The 24,228-nt window shown below is 38.0% G+C and overlaps 1 protein-coding gene and 2 long non-coding RNA genes across 3 annotated transcripts; 1 reads left to right on the top strand and 2 right to left on the bottom strand.

Moving 5' to 3' along the window:
- Nucleotides 1-3,227: 3,227 nt before the first annotated feature.
- LOC145909270 (uncharacterized) lies at nucleotides 3,228-21,333 on the bottom strand. Its single transcript, XR_014403128.1, has 4 exons — nucleotides 21,082-21,333; nucleotides 16,874-16,954; nucleotides 4,228-4,391; nucleotides 3,228-3,352 (listed from the first exon to the last, which is right to left on the bottom strand). It is a non-coding gene; the product is annotated as an uncharacterized LOC145909270 (long non-coding RNA).
- Nucleotides 7,713-12,469, bottom strand: LOC145908788 (sushi, von Willebrand factor type A, EGF and pentraxin domain-containing protein 1-like). Its single transcript, XM_082996118.1, has 14 exons — nucleotides 12,318-12,469; nucleotides 12,176-12,231; nucleotides 11,788-11,851; nucleotides 11,365-11,558; nucleotides 10,965-11,153; nucleotides 10,667-10,852; nucleotides 10,428-10,544; nucleotides 10,094-10,282; nucleotides 9,833-10,030; nucleotides 9,145-9,336; nucleotides 8,627-8,815; nucleotides 8,367-8,564; nucleotides 8,113-8,307; nucleotides 7,713-7,915 (listed from the first exon to the last, which is right to left on the bottom strand). The coding sequence occupies exons 1-14, from the start codon at nucleotides 12,467-12,469 to the stop codon at nucleotides 7,713-7,715; spliced, it is 2,322 nt and encodes a 773-aa protein (XP_082852244.1).
- Nucleotides 13,799-15,136, top strand: LOC145908786 (uncharacterized). The gene is made up of 3 exons (XR_014403035.1): nucleotides 13,799-13,864; nucleotides 14,716-14,779; nucleotides 14,971-15,136. It is a non-coding gene; the product is annotated as an uncharacterized LOC145908786 (long non-coding RNA).
- Nucleotides 21,334-24,228: the final 2,895 nt, after the last annotated feature.

Below are 24,228 nucleotides of genomic sequence, written 5' to 3'. Positions count from 1 at the left end.
CCCAAATGACAGAGAAATTCAATTCCCAAGCACTACATGGCCAGGTTTAGAGTAATTGTTACAAACTAAATGGCAGCTTAATTATTATAAACAAATAACCACAATTTTACAACATTCTACATGGCAAAGATGGGCTTTTACAAAAGAACAAATAAGTTTGCACTTAAATGATTTGTTTTATTGCAAAAACCCGACTTTTAGCTGCACAAAATTATCACATAGTATTATAGCGTCATGTATTGGTCGTTAAAAATTCCTTTAAAACAGCTTCAAATTTGTAAAGCGTTAGTTAAATACAATCATTGCTAGCGTTATCACCGCATGTCTCGTCCGTAGATAATTTATCACCTGGAACATCGGCATTGAAAATTGGATCAAGATTTTGTTTGCTTTGGACAACGCAAACATGGGATGATTATGATTTCTGCAATTTCGCACAAGCGTGGGATCGGTGACGATAATAACACTTGTGGCGTTTAACGAACCCTCGGCTCTCGGCTTTCCGTCGGAATTAATTTCTTTAGTCGAGTGTCAACAAGTATATCAAAGTGATCAAGAAAATCAGCACCAAGAATTGGCTTCTCAATATCGCAAACCAAAAATGTCCAGCGAAAGCTTCGCTTTAAACCAAAGTCAACCGATAAAGACACATCACCAAAAGACTTAAATGTGACTCCAGATGCACCAAAAAAATTGTGGTTGAGACAAACGTGGAGAAAACCAACATGGAATGTTGCTGACGTCACTTCCAGAATTAACAAGGAATTGCAATCGATTAATCCTCTCCAGTACGGTGAAAGTTTTGTTGCTAATAAAACGATTTTGACCCTGCCGATTCATCACCTTCTACCTCGTTTATTAAATACATGACACAACCAGGCTGGCATGATCTAGCCGCACTGGCGTAGGTCGGATGGTAGTAACACAACTTTGCTGGTGCCATACCATGAAACCCAGAAGCATTTGGCTGATTAAAGCGGTTTCTACTCAGAAAACTACTTGATGGCTGGTTATTCTGTGGTCTAGGGTTCGAATTGCTTCGAAAGTAATTCCTGTGTCTGGGAAAACTCTGTTGTTGAGGATTGTTTTCCTGCCTATCTGATGCTTGTGAAGCATTCATAAAACTGGCCGTCTGAAGAGTTTAATCGTCTGAACATCGACGACAATGGAACGGCATCAGACACGGATGCCGCAGATGCATTTTGCATAAACAAATCAGGCGAATTAATCGTCATTATGCTATCTGCTTTCTCAGCTAATTCGTCTAAACTCAAGTGCATACTGGCGGAAAGAATTAACCGTATTTTTTTCGGCAACCGATCCAACAGTAACTTTTTGAGCAAAGCAGTGGAAGACGCACTTAATTCCCCATAATTCGACGGCAAGATTTTCATCTCACTTAGAAGTTCAGTGGGGCGCTTGTTGTCGGAACAAGAGGAATTCAGTAATTTCGTCAACCGAACCTGTTCCTGAGACTCATAAAATTTAAGTAAGCTCTGTTTCAATGCAGTGAACGGGAAACTATCATCTCTATTTCAAATCAAATGACCGACTCGTGCAATCTGTTCGTCCCACAAACGCGGAATGATAAAACGTTCAAACTCGCTATCTATCCCATACGCTTGAAACAAAGTCTCCACAGTAGCAAACCAAATCGCGCAACGATCAGGCCAAAACTTGGGAATGCTTATCTTGCTCAACCACATACCTTTTTGCGATTCATTCCTCTGTTCGAAAGGTTTCCTTGATGCCGAATCAACAAAAACCAACGCGCCTGGGCAACTCACAGTGCTGTACGTCACTCAAAGGCGTGGCGGACAAACTTGACCTGGTCTCACAAACAGGTGGAACCACGCTTGGCCGTGGTTCTGTCCAATGAATAGCTGAAGGGTCCGAACCGACGTTATTTAACTCACTGATAATATCATCTAAATTGCTATTCTGTTGTTGCGACCTTTCACCTCCAAAAACGTTAGGCGTGGAAGTGAGTTTAGTTTTGTGCTTTGCAAATGGAAGAATATTACTCATAAAAGCCATATCCCGTAGCAACTCAAAACTGAACGAAACTCCGTTACAAGAAGAAAAACTAAACGTTCACAAAAAAAAACAATGCTGAAATCAGAAGGATTTTGCGTTTCAATCACAAGCGCAGGTCACCGAAATGAAGCGTTCGATTACTTGTCTTAATATTATTAATGCGCTATCTGACTCATAAGAAATCCAATACTGGTAAAGCGACAAAAACCGAACCTTCATATAATAACAGTCTGACTCCAAATAAAGCGCAACAAAATATGTACGAATTTATTCTCTGTTTCTTACCAGTTTAAATATATGTAGATCTGTTGACAATGTATTCGCCGGTTAACCTCTCACACAGCATACAATACGTCTCACCGATTAATTCAATTCATTTTATTTTCGTCAGCGAAAAATCACAATTTGCGGTGGACGATTTAAACATAGATGGTGACGAGGGACCGGTGGAACCATTCTTGGTTATAGGACCGGCCCTATGCAAAGTACAGGCGTTGCAAAAAGAAAAAACACTAAGCGGAAATTAGAAAAAGTAAACTTTGCATTTTTTTGTTTAACTATTTTTTTTATTTCTAAAAAACAATGTGTTTCGTTTACCAATGATCTTTTGCGTAAAGAGAAGACAATGAACGGTGTGAATACATTTCTAGGCATGTCTGTGGCACGTGCTGACGGCAAGTTTTCGATAAATGTTTGATTAACGTAACTAAAAGTCCGCAATGTTTTATTTATACAGTATACAGAGTATTTTAAAGCCTCAGTATTTATGCGGTGATCAGGTTGTCAACATAACAACAAACGAACATATATATCTCAACATATCATGATTGAGAATGTGATGGCTTATAAAGGACGAAGGTGTAAAAGAAAAATAATTATTAGACGTTTCAAGCGATGGTTGTTATCGGCGGTGCAGGTACGAGTTCCGTGATTGCAAAACAAAGGGAAGTGAAAGTAAGACGGGAAAACAATACACAATGCACGCAACGGGGTTTGGCGACAGTCTGACGGTTTAAATACATTGGCGGTGACTTTAAACAATACGCGGTTACTACAAGGAATTTTTAACGACCAACATGATTTTACTTAGCCCAACCTGGAAACTTAAAAAATCGACGCCTATGGGCGGTGACTTTGCATAACATGCGGTTACTACAAGGAATTTTTAACGACCAACATGAGACGCTACAGTATGTAGGAATTTGTCGGTGATCTTACGGAAGCCAGAATAAGTCAAGATTTTCTTATATGTGTTGAGCTCCGCCCACGCCCCGAAGTTGTCATGGTAACAGGATGTTTGAACCTCTAGCGCACCCTGGTGGATGAAAGATATACGACTTTATTAAAAGTTAGGAAAGTGCAGCTGATTATCAAAACTTATAACAAGCAGAATTCCAATAAAGTAAAATACACAATTAATTATGGAAACCACACATTTCATTTGTTTCCATGCAACAAGACACAACTATTTGCGATATAACATACAAAGCACTTTGAGTAAATGCTACTTTATAATGATTATGTGGGCTTGTAAATGTGACAACTTAACAATATTTACACTTAGGTAAATACTACACATATTAATGAAGCAGAAGTGGTGATTGGTTGCAGTGTTATGTGAATTCATTGGTTGGGATTAACACAATAATGCTTTACGACATATATGGCGATGATCCTGGGGGGCTCTTTATGCAATTATTCAGCAACTAACGTTTGTGTTATTGTCTGGAGGAGAGATGGGCCTTGCAATAAACCACAACAGATAGAATAATTCAACCATAAATTTTCCTGCAAAAACAATTTATATTTTTGTTGTTCTTTTACCCACAATAATGTCTACAGGGGGATGAAAAAGCACCTGTTCCTTCACAAACTGGGCCCTTAAATGATTCATTTTCCTGCAAATATAGCCTGAAGTTTCAGACTTTTTAGTTTAATGTTCTACAACACCGAGCACCAAGTAGCTACCGGATTTAGACGCTCAAAACTTTAAACTAGCTCCTATTCGCCTTAGCAATGGTACATGCATATGTGCTTACTCAAGTGTAAAATTGATTCCTATGCTACACCAATTGCTTTGTTACATCATCATTATATTGTGACAGGGGACCACTAGGTGGACATTTCCCTCCTGCGAAACTAATTTAATAGAAATACAAATATGCAATCATAAATAGTTGGGCTACCAACCTGAATCTCAATTGCCCCATGCTGCAACATACTAGGAACTACTGTACAGGTAAACTAGTACAGCACATACAGGAAATATATTGTTGGTTGCGGCAGTTTCATCAGTGTGAGTACTGGAATCCTTTCGTATGAAGTATCACCCGCCGGCAATGGACCATTTCTTTCTGTGGCAATAAATACAGCAATTAATTAACAAAATAATTTCTTTGTGAATGGTAGCAGGGTAGCATTTAATTCAAATCTAAAAAAACATTTTCGTCAGTAGGGGGCAATAAGTGATTGGAGCTGCTTTAAACAACAAACATTTTATACAAAGGGAGATCTATGCTTTATATAATTTTGTTTGTTAGAAGGAGATTATGACGGGAACGTATGAATAATTTGATGAGTGTGTTTCGTTTCTCTGTTTATCGCCAAAAGCAATACTTGCGATGTTTCGTAACTTTAGCACTTTTTGTCCAGTTGATTGGAGATTTTTTGGAAATTTGCATTCAGTATATTTTCTATATATCCTAATGCTTGTTGCATAACAAAACATCGTGAGGTATCAAGTTTATTATATTGATCGCCAGACTCTTGGGAGCATAATTCACCAATATAACGCGGAAATCGCCATATTTTTGTTATGGACAGAAACAGCAAACGCATCACGAAACGTTTCTCCAGTGTTGAAATAACCCTTCTTAGAATCCTCCTGAATCAAATCGTTTAGTTTTCCTCCATTATATTTTGGTCACTTACGTAATACGCTCCATCCAGTATGAGTTCGTTTGTGGATTCTCCATAAGTTCGACGGTTTTCGCCCACTTCGCATCTGAAAGTTATTTTCGCCTGCAGAGATTGTGATGGAGAAACATGTTTTGCTTGAGGGTATTCCTCGATAGGTACAGTCCTCACCAGGCTTATTATGGGACAGTATGGGGTTGATACCTGGCACAACATAACCCGCAACGCATCAAATGCGCTTACAACAAAATTTACTTCAACTTTGTCATCGTGTTTACAGTTTGAATATTAAAATAAATCGTTTGAAATATCTTGGAAATTTTCAAATGTTTGTTGTGAAATAACGACATAACTTATTAAACTGACATTCGTAAATAACATACAAACCAGTGTACAGTTTCAATCAAAAAATTTTTATATGTACAACAAAGCCATATTACTGAAACTAGCACCATTATAAGCATGGAAATGTTAGATTCCACTTGGACGAATAAATGAACGAGTTGCCATCTTCATGTGATATGAATAGCTTATATTTAAGTCGTTAGTTATTACTAGAGCACTGATTTGGACAAACTGTCTGTTTACAAATTTTACTCTCACAAGCTTTCGCGAGCTTAGTCAGGTGCTGCAAAAATCAAGAAGAAAATAATTTTACGAATTTCATAAATGACTGTCGTGTTTAAATGTGTTTTTGGTGTAGGTGTTACACAGCAGAGTGCAGATGTTCCAGTATTCTACAAAGTTGCAGAATACACTCAATTACATCAAAGAAAAATTCACCAAGTTGCAATGAGTGATGAGACATGTAAGCAGAGCATAAACCTATTCCGATCAACTGCAGTATATAGCGAGCTTAGAAAACGTTCCAATAAGAGAATAAAGTACACTAGAACACACGCAGGTTTTGGCGGGAAGATGTTCCTATCTTTGCGCTGTGATCATCTGTTATCATTCTTTCCTAACCATTAACATTTTTACAGTTTTTGTACAAAGTTTTGTTGAATTTCTATGAAATATGTTCTGTCATATCGTCTGATAGAAGTTTGTGGAATAATAACTGAAACGTTGAATAGCACATGTTTTGGTCAGAGAAGCCTTGATGCCATAGTTATTAAGTCCACTAAATACCATATGTTTTATGACCAACATTACTTGAGATCGTATATTCACTACAAACTAAATTTCTAAATATCCTAAAGTTTGTTGTAAGCACATTTACAAATTTCTCCCCATTGTTCACCCAACACCATTCACCGATTTAAGCATAGTTTGGTGTTTTGTTGGGCAACAAACGTTGCAGTATGCTAGACAGGAAATAGTTAAACTTGTAGAATACCTAGTTTGCTCTCCGTTCGTCTGTTGTCCACCTTTGTTTTCTGATCGCTGATGTATTGATAGGCGTGGTCTTACTTTCCTGATTTTGTAGCCTATAAAGTGTCCACCTTTTCTGATGTAGCCCAGTCAATTCACTAGCGGTTCAAAATCTCTGAGCATTTATAACGAATGTGCAACAAATATTACGTATTTCTAATTCGCTAACTGATTTCATGTAACAAATATTGTCGTAGATTTACATCAGGTTTTTAATTAAAGTCAGATTAGGAAACACAACATTATAACTCGCTAGTGACCTTATGTCAAAAACACCAATCAATAGGATTTCCTTATACTGTTAAATATTATTGGTAAGACGAATGTGCTTTTATAAGGATGATCTTAAGGTGACGAAGTGACGCAAAAATTTAAAATTCTCTACCATGACAGCGTGCGACCAGCTGACAGCTATTTGACAGGACATAAACAAACAAAAAAAACATATTTCATAATGGTGGTTGTTACGTTTACATGTTTACGTAACATGTACATTTACACATATCATGAACATTCATCACAAATATCTAAATTACGTCATTAAAGTTCGGGAGCTCTCAAATTCGACTTGTACTGTGGTAAGTATGGAATGCGCATTCGTTGGTGACTTCATTTCCTGTTTTGTGTTAGAATTGTGTATTTTGTAAATCTCCCACGCCATTCTCACGCGATGTTCGTTGTTTTGTTTGATTGACATGTGGTCATTAACTGACCAGTCTTTGTGCTTGCACGCGATCTATACCCGAACTGTCCAGTCATTGTTTGCAGAGGGTTCGCTTCTCACGTAATTGTTGTAATGCATCACTTGTTCTGGTTTGTTTTCAAGTACTTGTTTTGTGAAAAGATGGGTTGCTGTTCATCAGATAAGATAATAGCTTTCGTCGTGGTAATTTCGAACCGACTTTTTCGTTGTGGTAACTTAGAACTGACTTGTATTCTAGTGTATATATGTGCATGCTTTCTAGACTAACCCAGTCACAGTCACAGTCTCAGTCTCAGTATCTGTTTACTTCAGCTTGTAATAAGTTTATCTTGTGATATCGTAACTCGACGTTTCGATTCGATATACTCAACCAATATAATCGCGTATCCTTAATCTAATAAATGATAAATTAACTTTGTTTCAGGTTTGTAATTAAAAGCAGGTCAGGAACACAACTGTTAGAACTCAAGAGTGGCCTTATGTCAAATGAATTAGTCAAATAGCATTTCGTTATCAACGGTTAATTAATCTTGTTAATATCCAACATTAAGTTAATAACATTTGGCTTGTAGGTCGCAACATTGGTGTATACATCGCTTCACTTAAATTATTTTAGCACAAAAATAACATTTAAGTGAAACCAATTCCATATATTGCCGCTGCCAATTGCGAAAAAATATCATCAAGACTGTTCCCTACATGTAGTATATGGCTGGCCGCCGTAATCCCAGGTTCCAGATGGTAGGCAAGTGGCAGTAACGGCTCCTTCCCTAACTAGTGAAAGAGAACTGCAAATAAACGTGACCGTATTGAGCACTCCTTCCAAATATTGTGCCACAGGAAACATGACTTCAACGTTAGCCAGAGTCCCTGGCGCCGGACAAACTGCAAAGAAAAATCGAGGGCGAAAGTCATGAATATGGACGAAAAAATGAGCAGAAATGAATTCCCTGGTTGAATAAAGTTTGCGTTGATTAAACCCGAGCGAACAATGACTTTTTTCGCTTAAATCAATCCAACAAGCAGGGAAGCACTTTAGTGTCCGTGCAAGTCATCATATAGTTTTATCTAAATACGAGTACCTCGTAGACAGGTAGGTGCTGAACCAGACCAAACAGGTGCATCGGTAAAGGTTGCCCCAGCATTACAAGTGTTCATTGTTGGTCCTGAAACTTGGTAGCCTGAAACACAGCCGTATGTCACCTCCTCTGAGGGCGTATACACCGCTTGTGACGGGATGACGAATTGGTTGGCATTCAAAGGGACGTTTGGACAAGCTGCAAAATAGTTGGTAATAACAGTCCGCTTACGCCAGAACAACTTCATATTGGGTCACCTGATTGGCAAGTGGCCAGTTCCGTTTCGTTAAACATCCATTCACCGTTAGGCAAACACACATTGGTCGTTTCTCCTCCAACAGGAATTTGGTTCGGAAGCAGACAAACGTAGGTAACTGAAGCGCCTTCCTGATAATTTGATATCGGTGCAGTTACGGTGGAAATAAGTCCCAATTTTGACGGAAGTGCACTGCAGTCTATAGAGGTAACATTGATTTTGAAATCCACTCATTTCAAGGCTTCCGTTATTTCCAAATACCTTTCAGACAAGAATCTGTAACAGCACTCCACGTGAAGTCAGCTTGGCAGGTCGATGTTGGGTTCGTGGGATAAGTACTACTCGAATACCCACTGTTGCATGCGTACGTAACCACTCCAGTGATCGAGTACGTTGATTGTAAAGGCAGGTATGAGGTATTGGGTACAAAAGGTGGAGGAAGGACACAAACTGTTTGGATAGAAAAAGGAATCTTAATCTGAAATGTACTATGTGAGATGTTTTGTGTTTATTTTTACATATATACTTGAGTTATTTTATTCAGTGTATTTGTAGAAATCGTACGGTAAGTGGATTTTAAATACTATTTTTACATGAAATGTGTAACATTCCTTCTCGAATGCTTGAAGGTAGATATTTGATTGAAGTTTGGCGTCTATGCAAAATCATTTTGCGGACGAGATAAAATGCACTTAAATCTGTTTTATTCTTCAACTTTTTAGCACTCATCTTTTCTAATCATATTAACAGCACAAAAGAATTCATTTTGAGATGTTTACCATCCAAACACTCGGGAACTTGAGCCAAGGAGTACATCCAGTTTCCACTGACGCACATGTTAGTTGTTTGTCCAACAAGTTGTCCAACTTGCCCAGGAGCGCACACGTAAGTGACAATGTCGCCCTCTATATATGGCCCTGTCCAAGGGAGAAATTCGGTACTGGGTTGAAATGGCGGTGGATTCGTGCATTCTGTGACGAACACACCAACATCTTTACTATATTAATCTAACACTCTTATTATTTCGGTATTTGCACCAAGACCCAAGCAGACATTTCTCTCCGTTTTTGCAGAAAAGGCATTGGCAAATATGTGGCGCTCAAAGTAACGTAATATTTTCGAAACTCAACAATGTAGAAAGTAATATAAACTGCCGGTTTATCTCTTAGCTCGGCATCTTGTGATAATGCGTATCTGGGGCGATGTTGTTCAACATGTCGTCTACATATCAGGCCTTGAGGAATGACGTAAACCCGAACACTTTGACTACAGCAATGATTGATGCCCAGCGACTCGACTCACAATGGTAATTTTTAAAAAGTTTGTCCCTTTCTGATAAAGGGCATAACAACGGATATGCGCCAGGAAAACAACATACTGTTTTGTTTTGGCTTTGGTTGTGATGACATTTACCAACCTCACAAAGGAACACAGGTATTATTCAGAGAACAACTTAACAAGTGTCACCTGATTGGCAAGTGGCCAGTTCCGCTTCGTTAAACATCCATTCACCGTTCGGCAGACACACATTGGTCGTTTCTCCTCCAACAGGGATTTGGTTCGGAAGCACACAAACGTAGGTAACTGAAGCGCCTTCCAGATAATTTGGTATCGGTGCAACTACAGTGGGAACAAGTCCAAAGGCAACCGGAAGTGCAGCACACTCTACAGAGGTTACATTGATTTTGAGGTCTACAGACTGCTTGGTTTCTGATAATTCCAATTTACCTTTCAGACAAGAAGTTGTAACAGCACTCCACGTGAAGTCAGCTTGGCAGGTCGATGTTGGGTTCGTGGGATAAGTACTACTCGAATACCCACTGTTGCATGTGTACGTAACCATTCCACCGATCGAGTACGTTGGTTGTAAAGGCAGGTATGAGGTATTGGGTACAATAGGTGGAGGAGGGACACACACTGTTTGGATAAAAAAGGGTTTGCTAATGTGAAATATACTTTGTACGTGTGTTAGGTAAAAACAATTGACTTTTTTTTGTGGACTTACCTTGTGTAGGAACACACGTGTTGTTCTCATCCCGACAATATCCTGCTTAACACAGACATCCATTGAGACAAACAGCAGGACAAATTATTGGTGGTGGAGATCGGAGTGAGTCACAACTTGCACAACCACTTTCACAACTAGTTGGTGGGAAATATTCTTCGTTTATTCCACATTCTGAATGAGGACAACGTGTATTTATGATGTACTTGCACCATTATATTCACCTCGCGCACGCAACGGTTATTAAGTTGTGAGGCTTTTATCGTATAGAATTGGTTTATACTGAAAACACTCACCCATTGGACAAGATGGCAAAGAAAGACCAGTTAAAGACCATGTACCATCATCCTGGCAAGTATTCATGGTTGTATCAATTGGTGTTGAACCATCATCACATGAGTAAGTAACTTGTGAATTTCTTACATAAACACCAGTCACCGGTAATAATGAACCACCATCAATCGATGGAGGTGGACAACATTCTAAAACGTACGAACACCAAGTTTAAATATTAGAAACACTTGTAACAGCAAGTACAAAATAACCTAGTGGCTAACCAGCACCAAATATATATACATATATATATAAACATACCATTTTCTTTGCACTGTGGGTTGGCATTCCAATCTCCATTACTCCCACATATCATGGTGTCTGATCCGACTATTGTAAATCCACTGTCACAAGTATATTGGACGGTGGTACCAGGAATATTTACAGTTGCTCCTGCTGGGCGTGAGATTGTAAAAGTTGCATCGGAAATACTGACTGGAACTGGACAAGCTAGGCCACATCAAAAGGGCTGTATTAGTTTTGTAATGAAGAAGGCTATTTGGATTGAAATTGTTACAACACTGATGAAGGAAAGAGAACGATTAGGATGTTTCTGCATCCTCTATACAGTTTCCAACATAGATCAACATTCTTTGTGTATTTAAAGCATTCGAAACCATCACAGACTCCAAGATTTTAAAGTGTGATTATTACCGCTTACCATTTGCATTGCACACGGGTGCACTATTTCGGTCCCAGGTTCCATCATTAAGGCAAGTTAATACCGAATTTTCTGGAGTTTCATGTAGAGATTCACAGGTATACGTAACAGTTTCTGACGGTTCATAGGATTCTTTTATTGGTGAAAATGTTCCAAAATCAGTTGTTGGTGGAAAAACACATGCTAAAAAATATCTAATGTTAAAAAGGTGTATTTATGGCATAGCAGTGAAAATTTAATAGATTACAACTTCTCCGGACGCACACCATTATGTGAGGTTTGTCTTTCAAATCTTACCATATTTTGAAGGATAATAACAGGCTTTTTTATCATCATTCCAACAACATCCCCAAAGCTGACATAATCTCCTGCAACAAAGATTAATAGAGTCCACGCCAAAACAACAAGTTTTTCACATATTACCTTGTTGGACAAAAGAATGAACCGCACAGAATGTTTGTTTCTTCACGCCGCAAGGAAGCAGAATCTGAACAACAGGAATATATTAACTGTTTTGAAGGTCCTCACTGTATTTGCGCAAAGCAATTTGCGAAAAAATTTTGCAAAATTGTGTAAAACTTTGCATTCTTCATAACAATTCCACGTAAGTAACTCGTCCGAACTTTCAGAGCTCCGTTTAACGAGTTTAGCTATAAAGCCATGTAGTTGCGAATAATTTGAATCCTGATTAGAATCAAATATGTGGGAAAGTTAATGTAGGTTGCCCTGGTAGAATATAAAGAACAGACCAAATCCAATTGAGCAACAACAAGGCCATTTACATGTTGCCCCGTATGATAAGACATCCTACCTTTCCTGTAACATTGCATGGAAGGATCGTTTGGTTGTTCGTCAAAGCAGCAATCTCTGTGTGTATAAACATAACTTGTTGTAAAACAAGTTATTCGGATTATAAAATATTGCATCAACAAAACAATCACGACAACTCCCACCTTCTTTCACACTGTGTGCGGGTGATAACGCTGCTCACACAAGCTTGTCTTCTTGCATACGAAACAGCACAAGTCCTCCCAGATGCTTCCGTCTCAAAGCAGCAAACCAACAACATGCACCAGACAATGGCACATGTATTGAACATATACATATTTAAGATAATTTAAACCAAGTTTTTCTTTATTTTAGGTGTAACCTTGACCCCAACGCAAATATAAACGCGTACACAGACATTACAATATGTGATACTGAATGTTTTGTTCTAATTGTTGCCGTCAATAGTTTCTGTCATTCAATGTTACGCTATTTGTATGACAAGTTCTCAAAACTTGTCGAGGTGTTTGTAAAACCAGTCTCTTTCCACCACAGCTATGTCGAACCGAAGAAACATATTAGTATTCTATATATCACAACCCGTATCACAAACTGGTAAACAACAAGTACTGCAGGATATTGGAACAATGCCCACAGCGCAAGCATCCGTTCCTATTGTAATTATGCCTATTGTTAGAATGAGGGTTTAATATGTAAACAGTATTGCGCGACCAAACAACATGCTGTATAGGATTTATTATATCGTAAGCAAGTATTATCACAAAGACTATTCAACCAAACGTCTTACGCATAAAAGTTGGGATTATAAATGTGTTTTCATTTATATCAGCTACCTTTACCTTTGGTATCAATAGATTACGTCACAATATAAAAATATGGCTCGTATCTGATAACTAGGCGGTTTGAGAGGAATGCCGCATCAATGAGCTTGTATCACATTCCAAAATAAAACGTCATATTGATGCTGCAAAGTTGTTCTGCCAATCATTTTATTATATCGACGTTTAGGTTGTTATGCAGCAGCCTTCATCAGGAAGGGGAAAATGTGAATTAACCAATGTTGACAATGTTGTGGCACAGAAACAGAGAAAAAAACGCTGCAGTAGAAAAGAAGAGGTGAAGAAACGATAAGAAAGGGCGAACACGTCTGCACTACAATTATCAGGAACAACACGGGTTATCATGGATTTTGGAGTGCCCGAGATGTAACAGCAGAATTGCCTTGCAGGTGTCGAAACACAAGGGGAAACCTTTTTCTTTAATTGAGTGACGACAAATACACATTTATGTTAACGGACTCCAAAATAATTCTTTCGTGCCTGAAAGACTTTTCATCGCGTTACAAAATCACAGTGTTTTCAAAGTCCTGTTTTGGCCGCAAAAAAATTATTGCCAGAAGATCAGTATTGCAGCAATAAAACATTCCTGGTAGCATCAGTAGTAATTTATTTAAACGTCATTGTCCCAATGGAACTCTTAAATTTTTGGATAAAACCGTGATGATGCAAAAAAATCCGATGAGACCAAGACAAACATCAATGGTCTGTGGTGAAGTCAAGCGTGGCCCCAACAGGAACCAAGTTGCGAGTCAATATCTCTGCACGGTAACATAAGGTAGTTTCCATAATTGATATCAAGTCGATAATTGATATGAGGGTAACATCGGTTGGAGTTTGTTTTATTATCTTGACTGGTTTCGCAAATGCATCAGGTAAGATTATGTGACGAAACGTCATAATGACGTCATGGTTACAAAGGGCAGGTCTGGAAACTTAAAAAATCGCTCACGAATGACGTTGTTATCTAAGCTTTTATTATTTAACCGTAAATGTTTGGGTGACTTGCAGAATTGTATCCTTTATATGCTTACATATATTCTGAAATTTCAACAGTGACGATTTTACTAATACACCTGTATACAACTGTAACATTGTCTGCTACCCTACTTATGTCTTCATTTGGTGCCGAGAATTAAATACTTGTAACTCTCTGTTTGTGTGTTCAACCTTGAATGTTTGCTCTTCGTTTACGTTTGTTGTTTTTCGAAAACCGACGATACCATAATTTATAATATATGTATGTGTGTGTATATATATATCCTATGATATGGCGTCTGGTCGATTTTACAATTAGAATATCCTAGAATCACTAGCTGTATTCACAACCACTATTTACCTGATGTGGGTAGGCGCACGATGGACCCAAGGACTTCTGCGTCCATTGGTAAACCGGGTTTTGTTTGTGATGGTAATCAGTGCATGCCATCGCTTCACATCCACCTTTGCATACTTGTTATGTCAATAAAATTAGTTAAATCCTTCAGTTGTGCTAATTACAATTGTTGATTCAAAACAAAGCCCATGACATGAAGTGTGAGTAATGTTGAACCCCGGCTCGTTATTTGTGGCCGACAGATATCGGTTGCGGTCTTTGAACTTCAGCGTGCAATCTATGTGATCCCAAATTACGTGAAACCATGTAGAAATCAACTTCTTGTTGTGCAATATAATTTATCATAACAAAAACGCAAACTGCTTTACCTGATACAATTTTTTTATGCAGAGTTTAGTGGAAGCGAATTTTGGGAAAATGTAAACTTACTCGAGATCGCATTAAATAAATGCAGGTAAGTTGGTTTTTATCTTTAGTTCTCTTCGATTAATATTCAATGTCAACTTCAGGTCTAAATTTTATCGTTTTTTTTTAATCTACCTGATATACCAAGTTGATTAGATTCAATTAATTTGTTGTGTATTCAGCCGTTACTTGATTTCCAGTTTTAATTCCTACGTCTCAGCATTATTTCATGCCCTCTAGGATTTGCAGAGATTCAACGAATCAAGAGTGTTTAAAGACAATCGCAAAGTTGGTTTTAAAACTGTCTGCTTATTTGCCTGAAAGTTTGACCGATTACATTCCGGGAGCAGTTAAGCAATATCTGGGTGAGAGAATTGTAACAAACTTTACACCTCGTCGTAAATGAAAACACTGTAAACTGTTTGCTGTAATTTATCTGTACATTGCTATATTCTGTATATTGTTTAACGTGCAGTTTATACACTTTATACATGGCGATAAAAATACCGTGCGCAAAATGTTGAATAAGTCAGCGCGAGTTTCTGAACATTTACGGAAGCTTGAAACAGAATAGATTGTTCACAAAGGGAGAGGTTTGGTCGCACAATAAAAGCGTTTTTTTTTCTTGGACAAGTTAATTCTGTTGAAACATACCTTCACATCAGCTGAACCAAAAAGCAGGGATGAAAGTAAGCTTGGTCATTCCGTTTGGATTCACCTGGTGTGTCCCAATAGTCATGAGAGACTTATACTCAGCAAATTTATTCATTTATACATCCAGGAAATCTCGTTTGTATAACAGTAAGATTACTAATCGCCACAAGTTCGCACATGACAGCATCACACAACACACATATATGTCCAAGATACGAAATACAGCAAACACTTAATTCCCTAAAATACACAGTACAAAGATTTGCAACAAAATCAAGCCACGTTTGTAAACTTGAACACGACTTTGGTGTTTTTCATTAATTAATAAAATAACTAACCATTGTTGTTCCAGTGACCGCACTCGAACAATTACAGCATGGAAAATGTGCAAGATGTGCTGGTTGTTCGTTAGAATGCATCTGTCACCAACGAATGTGAGTGCATCATATGTATATTTATAATGTTTGAATTATCATTCATTTATTTTGTTATGGCTCCAAATGTTTTTAATTCGTTTCACCACCGCAACAATACGTTTTTTTAAATCTTATGGAAGAACTTTAGCGTAGAATTGCAATGCTATAGATGGTAACGATTTATCCATTAGTACCTGTAAAAATAGCTTATTGAAGCAACATAAGTCTAAGGGAAATCTTGAGGAAAGGAAGTAATCACTTTATATTTGCAGAAGTCGGTGTGGTAAATGCATTTCTCCATGTTTATCTTGTGGAATAAATCGGGCCGAGAACCTTCTTCCATTTTATGTGGAAATATCCCTTAATTTCATCATTGAATGTTTGGACGATGCTGAACCAGAAGAACAGAACTGTCCCCTTGAATGCATGGAACATACTTGGTGTTTACTGTCCAAGTACGGGTGAGATAGGAAGTTGCATTGATTTAAACCCTCCTAAGAAATTTAAAATATACACATTTCAGTGCAAATTTTACATACATTTTCTGTTTAGTAAATAAGAAATTTCCCCTTCAATAGTAGGGCACCCGGCCAGAATCCCAATTGGCCCATGCCGCAAAGTATATGGGACATTCACCTATCACAATGTGAAGTTTCACACCTGGTTGATCCCAGAGTTTGGCTGTTTTACCAACACCACCTAAACAACAGAAAATGGCCTTATCAGCAGGGCTACCAGCAGTACAGCTAATAGGCAGAAAATGATGCCACCGACCTCGAGTGGTTCACATAAATTACACCGAAACATCATGCACCAGTCATGGCAACACCCATTTGTATGTACACATGCTCAATGACATAACACAAGTTTCAATTAATCAATATTCGAGGCTAATTAGTCACATGCATAATGGTAAGAAATCATGGCTATCTCCAAAGCATGAAAATGACATGAAAAAAGTGCTGTTAAGTGGCCTACAAGACCTTGCAAAGTGTTTTGTCTTGAAATTTAATGGCCAAACACAATTAGGAACTACTGTACTGGTAAACTAGTGCAGTACATACAGGAAATACATTGTTGGTTGCGGCAGTTTCAGCAGTGTGATTATTGGAATCCTTTCGTATGAAGTATCACTCATCGGCAATGGACCACTTCTTTGTGTGGTAATAAATACAGTAATTAGTTTACAAATAGTTTTATTTGATTGGTTATGAGCAAACAAGATTAAATGGACATTAATTCGAGATTTTGCAAACTTGCCATGATGAATGAAGAACACATCACAAACACCATGGGTGGTATTCACAATCCCTGATCAAGATTGATCCACGATCCTGGATCAACCGATCCGAGATCAAGGATCGGATTAATTTGGTATTCAGAAACCCCAGTTGATCCGGATCAACCATAATTTTGATCGGGGGTTTCGTGATACAACATTCGCTGTAGCGAAAAATATCACAAATTTTTATCATATTTTTAACGGTTCAGTGATTATGCAGACAACAAACTGCGCAAGTTCAACGGGAAGGAGGGTTACTGGTCTCGGGAGTGACTTGTTTTGACAGAGGTAGTTTTTTTACGTAGGCTGGGTTGTGGTGTGAGTTTTTGCTGGAAGATGAAAAATGAGGGAAGCAAGTTAGTGCGAGGTATGAGTGTTTTGGTCGGTAAATGTTGCTGTCCTTTGTTAACCATTTACTTTTACATTATAAATGCCTAATTGCTTAGAGTTTTATGTAACTGGCATATGTTTTGGCATTTAAATAGTGCAATAAAAAAAACGTTCTTTGCGAGAAAATACGAATTTTTTATTGTGACTTCGACAAACTTCCGTTTTTTGCAGGTCCAACTAATTTTTATTTGCAAAGTTGTTTGGAAACTATTCTTACATTCAAGGTCACCTTCATCAGAGCAACTAGTAGAATATTTCAAGGCCAAGTGCAAGTTCTCAAAATAATAGTTGTGATAATTTTGTTTTTACCTGTTAATCATTGTGATGAATAAACTAAAAAAAGCAAACAATGTAATTTCTCCTGTTAGTGATCAGTTATCTGTCATAAGTGTTTGATTTAAATTTATTTATTATTATTTTTTTACAACGTTAAACATGTTAAGTAGCAACTCCAAACTAATTTTGCTTGTACTATTTAAATTTACACATTACATGCAAAATTCAATACTTGCCATTAAAAACGTGTTCGCTCATCAGCAGAACAGCTGGCCAAGTCGCGTAATTGCTTTTCTTTAGCCATTAATCAAGAAATGGCAATATTGATTGTCAACGCAACAAGCAACAATACATGATTTGCACCAACGCTAATGCCAATGCGCGAGAATCGGGGTCATAGGTTAAGTTGTGCTACGCGCGTTTTTCTGTGTAGAAAATGTTTGGTCTTGGTTGGTAAATGTCAAAAATATCAACAGTTCTGGGATGTTTTTAATTTTTTTGTAGCAAAATGCAAAAAACAAAGACCCTAAGTATGGCATAGGCGTTGCAAACGTGGACAGTTGGGAGTTTGCGGGAACATTTTAAGCTGTTTGGTTTGCAAACCAATAACAAAACAAAGTCGAAACATGTTTCTTTGGTCTTTTCCGCAGATGTTATGGGTGTGCAGTAAAGAATTAAAATCGCAAAGAGAAGTAGCCTACATAAGTATTTTACGTTTTTCTGAAAAATAGCAACTGCTTTACCCATGTGATGGCATTGCAAAGACAATCTGCTTTGTCTAAATGAGAACGATGTTGATTTACATGGACTAAAAGCTCCCAAATGTCAACCTATAAGCATAGCATTTGAATACCTGGAGTCTCATTATATTAAACCTTAAAAATGCTGCCTACTGCAGAAGTACTGATTTTTCACATCCAAGTGTACACCATCCCAAATGGAGAAATTTTGCGGGCATACTGCACCTGTACGTACAGGTAAGTTATTTGGGTAGTCCTATTAATTGTGAAGTAGCCTAAAATAGGAAATCAGTCTGCCTTAAAACCATTGCATTTTTTTAGATTAAATCAGAACTGCAATCACATTGCAGCATCGAGCTGAAGCTACAGCAACTAAATTAAATAAGAAATCATACACTTCTCTTCTCTTTCAGAGGAATGTATCAAACTCAAATTTATGGGTTCATTGAAAGCTTAAGAAATAGATTTCTAACAATCTGGCTTAGACAAAACAAGTGTTTATTTTTCTTGCACATTGTTAAACTGCCCTTCTTATGTTGTACTTGTTTATTACCTCCTTTCTGTTCAATGCCTTTGTTGTTCCTTTCAGTTTACTGTCATATTACGTCATGTAATTGAAAATTTTTGTGTTCACACAGTGCTGGTTGATTTATTAATGTTATGTGCAAACATTTGTTTGAGAATTGATTCTGGGAATCATTGATGCTTTTAACGAAGCGAAATATATTTGTCTAATTAAAGAAGACTGAAAGATTACAGTTGCAAACATTTGTATTAACACTAAATTACGCTTCTTTGTGACAAAAACAAGAGAGCAACAATTTAAAATAAACCATGTGAACAATATTTCTACTGACTAAGTAGTTCTATTAGATGACACACAGCGGCACATCATGACAATATCATCAATAATATGAACAAAATATTTCAAAGCTTTTGCTTGTTCTACATATATACGATGATGGGCCAATTGTTTAGTTTTCTGGACCTCCTACCAGGTGGCTTCAATAAATCACAACGTCTTACAAGCAACTCCTCACAAATGTGAAAAATCCTGTCAGCTATCACAAAGTCGCCAAACAGTGGTGTGTCGACTGCCTCTTCCATCAGAAAAAAAATGAAACTGTCTTGATTTGCAAATACATTTTTAGGGGTTTCTGTACAGTCAATAATGTATTAACTTTGTTGTAAGGAGGTTTTTGAAAATGCTCAGATAGGTCAACATATTCAAGTCAATACTATGACTTTTTAGTTGCCATGAAAGAAATTTGGTTAATGTTGTTATGATTCTTGAAACCGATGAACAAGAAATGCCAAATCACAGTGCTAAATCTTTTTCCAACAGTTCAAATTGAAATCTCATGAATGTCATCACTAACTCATCATCAAATAACAGACATATACAGATTTGTTTGCTTCTTGTTGCATTGCAACTTCAACCTTTCCAGTATTTCATCCCAAGTAACTTAAACTGATTTCATTTTTTGTAAAATTTTACCAGTTCATCAGTTGTGAGAAAGTTAAATCCACATCTGCGTTGTTGCAATACATTTTGTTTCGGTTTAAAGAGTTCACTTACATCTGCAACTACCACCTGCACCCAATATAGAACTTTGTTCAATTGTTTTCTGACGTGGAGTTTGCAAGATCATAACTTAAGCAGCTGTGCTTGTCAACCAGATGGTGGTTTCCTAGCTTTTATGACACTGGTTGTATGACCCATGTGTAAATCTGGAGCTGGATAGCCTGGATTTTGAGTTGTTGGCCTGCCTTCAGTGCTGTTTGGAGCAAATGCGAGTCCATTTGCGTTTTTCACAACCTTTCCTTTTAACACAATTCACCCATCGATCATGATCTTCTTTATGTTTTGATTTCGTTGGAAACGGGTGAAGTACGAATGGAGAATCACATGCGCACCAAGGCACCACAACATTGCATTCATGAATTTCACACTGTTTAGATCTCCACTGACGCAGTTTTCTTTGATTGTTATTGCAACCAAATACGCAACATCCGAGTCCTGACATTCAGTTTAGAACCAAAGCCGTATAATAAACAAAATAAGTGATTATTTCCAAAACTTACTATCACACAAAACAGTACTTTGCTCGCATAGCACAACTTAACCTCTGACCCCGAGCTGACACTTGGGGTGCTGTTTTGGTGCAAATCATGTATTATATTAACGGTCAAATTTAACAAAAGCAATGCACAAAAGTAGGTTTGATCCACCTCAAGGGGTGGATCAACATTTCGGATCAAAACGCGTTATTCTGATCCGCGATTAAGTTTGATCCAAGTTTCTGAATACGGATCTGTGAAAACTGATCTGATCCTTGATCGGAGATTGTGAATACCACCCTATGTGTTATAACTGACTCAAAATGTGTTGCGGAATAATAATGAAAGAGGTACATGTAAAACGGAGTGATGTGAGTCATGTACTCTAGATTGGAAAGTTTCAAACCTGTACGTTAATGAACATTGACACTAGTTGGTTTTAAATTAAACTGATAGGACATAAATACTAAACTGGATAATTTTAAACTGCAAGTAAATATTTATGTGAAACAGAGCAATGTGAGACATGTACTTACTTGTTACCAACATATTTACTTTTTTCCTCTGTCGTTTTAATTTTGTTTCACTTCCTTCGTTTCCATTAAAATATTTACAGAAAAAATGCAAATTAGTTTCTTCAGACATTTGCAAGTTTTAATTTAAATCCGAGTAGATCCGTGAGTTTCTACATGATAACATTCCATTCTATAAATAATCCCTGCTATTGTTTCTTCTGAAAACAAAAAAATGTCGGAAAACTTCTCACTTTCTGCTCCAGACATATTTCACTTGGTGCACGCTTATTCCCTGTAAATGGTTCAAGACAAGACATAAGAAATTGCACCTTGTCTAATCTAAATGGGATAGGAAATGTCATAAATCACATTAAAGATTCTGCACATCCGCATTCTCTAACAATAATTGCAGTGTCATTATTTGTCACTGTTGTGTTAATAGTTGTCATTTGCATCTGTTGCATTAGGGTGTATAGAAATAGGCGTGATGCTATTCGCGTTCCACGGATTTAAATTGTTTGAATGTTTTGTTTTTGTAGGTTTTCATCATGTATTGGTTTTTCTTCATACCCCTAGGTGTCGTCCTTTCCCAAACTATCCACGTGAAAGACATTGCGGTCACCGATGCATCCAACTACAAAACCCTACAGGAAAGCGGCAAAGTCCGTCCTGACTTTGGCAATGAAGAAACATCGTTAGAACTTCATGAACTTCAATCCAATTTCAGCACCGATCCCCCACGTGAATTTTTTTCACCCATTTTTGGCAACTTCAAAGCCCATTCAAAAACATGGACTGAATTCCACTATCCGAAAGGAAAGTACTATGCTACTTCTGATGACTACGCACAAGAATGTCTTTGTGACCGAACACGTCAAGTTTTCAAGTTTTGTTTGGGTGACAACCACCTTTGCATTTCATCTCTACATCGCACCTATCTCGTCGTCGACTCGGATCCTTATGAAGATAGATATGGCGACTTCCATGATCTACGTCCGTCTTATGCCTTGCTCACAATGTTCTTGTCAACGCTTTTCACGAGATATGAACGAGTGAAAGCTGTTGTGAGTATTGATTATGACCGTTACATGTATTCATCTCGGGCTTCTTTGTCCAAATGGTACCCAGCTGCGAATTATTATGATCTTCACGAGACAACACGGTTTCGTGTAAATCAAAACTCAACTCCATGTTCCGACTATGGTTGTGTTGGAACCTTTTCTGTTTCGGTTCCAATTGGCAGTTCAAAGGTTCTTGACACTGATCCTCGTGCACAATCAGCACTCTTCAATTTTCCAACGAATGATAACATACAAGGGTATCTGAATGAACACATCATCCGTTAACCAGGATGTTTTCTGTACGGTCTTTTTGGAAAGCGAGGTTTTTGGGCTCCTTTCAATGCCACCGATCCTACAAGCATCATCGCTTTGCGTATGAATGTACACATTTCTGTGTTCAATCCCAGATTATCACATTTTTCTAACAAGGGTTTGGTTGTAAAGTTACCTCCTTATATGTATGCTGAAAAGTTTTCTCTGTATTTTGCGGCTTTTCCTATGTCTTGGTTTCCAAATGATACTATTTTCGCGAATGAAAATGGTGATCCTGTTCACGACAGATCTTTGATGTATAGTAGAACATCGAATGCTTGTGGTCATGATGTAAATGTTCCTTCTCAATTTTGGCAATTTTATTCTTCATTTCCCCTTAATCTTGCTGACGATGAAGTCTGTCAAGCAAAAGCTTCGCGTGCTGTTTGTACTTCCGCAACTGGTTCTTTAGAGGTTGCTATGACACATGATGTACCACATGCACATTTTGATAATCTTAGTCATATTCCTATTGCTCCTGTAAAATTTATGCCTACTAAATTTCGATCTAAACGTTTTTTCTTCTTTGCTCTAATTGCTTGTTTGTTTTCAGAGGCTACGATACATTTTGAAATGAAAAAACTCAAGGACGAGTTCAAAACACGCTTGAACAAGCTGCAAATCGAGATTGATGCTAAGTTAGCTCGAGTTGCTCAGCAGATGAAGGGTTTTGTGTCACTTCTCACCCAGAGCAATCTTGCTTTGGAAGACCTGAGAGATTCCAACGTGGCTCTGGCTCGCGACTTGCACCGTTTTCAGCACATGCAACTTCGTGAAAACCGTTTTTTGCTTCACGAAATTCAACGAAATCAAATGATGATTCTGCGCAATCAAAAGAATGCCATAGAAGACACAAGAAGCACTCTGACCTCATTGGTTGCCCAATCTCATGCTATACAAGCCTGTTTGCAATCCTTGAATACTTTAAACAACATCAAGGCGGACAATTCGTCTCTTTATTCGTTTGCAATCACTCGCGGCAAGCTTCGTCTACGCAAACTTGCCTCGCTTGAACTTCATCAATTGGCGAACTCCACCAATTCCAGTTTCATTCAAGCCATCGACGGACTCAACAACCAATCACGTGTCCTACAACAAATTGATGAGGACATAGCGGCGTTTCAAAACATCAGCATCGCAACAAACATCACCATGGCCCCACTCAGCTTCACCGAGGATCTGTCATTGTTCAACTTTTCCGATACGGATTTCTTGGGCGATGTGGGTGCTGGCATCAATTCCTTGGAGGGAATTGCAATACATGGCTTGGATGACGTCAGAGATGTGATTGACAATACGGTTGATGATGCAACAGGCATTTTGGGCAAGCCTTTGATGGTCTTGGCTGTCGCGGGAGGTTCTACGGCAGCAGTCGTTTTCATCATGCTGTGCAGTTGCTACGCCTGGAGGCGTTTTCGCTCCAACAAGGACCGAGCCACTTACAAAGGTGGTGTGCCACGACTATAAACTGTCCCATTTCAAAAGGGGGAAATAATGTAACGTAATTTTACGTTACATAACAATGTGCATTTATGGAAGTAGGTTGCATGGCCAGTAAGTCATTGTTCGGAATTTCTCATCATTGGGTTGGGTAAAGTCATAAGTAGGTCGTCTTGCCAGGCGTGTTCATTTCAAACTGTAGCGTTAGCAACGGTTGTGTATTCACGTGATTTGTGTCCTATGTGTCCTTTCCAACTGTTTCTCAACTGTTTTGGTGTCATATTAATGTTAAGACTTGTGTAGTTTTAAAGCAACTGTTGCGTTGTCAAGTGATTTGAGTGGCCAGTTTGA

This window comes from Ascidia mentula, chromosome 7 (genome assembly GCF_947561715.1).
Source record: "Ascidia mentula chromosome 7, kaAscMent1.1, whole genome shotgun sequence".
Classification (NCBI taxonomy): Eukaryota; Metazoa; Chordata; class Ascidiacea; order Phlebobranchia; family Ascidiidae; genus Ascidia; species Ascidia mentula.
The sequence above is the reverse complement of the archived record's forward strand: the minus strand, read 5'-3'. Positions and strand labels throughout refer to the sequence as shown.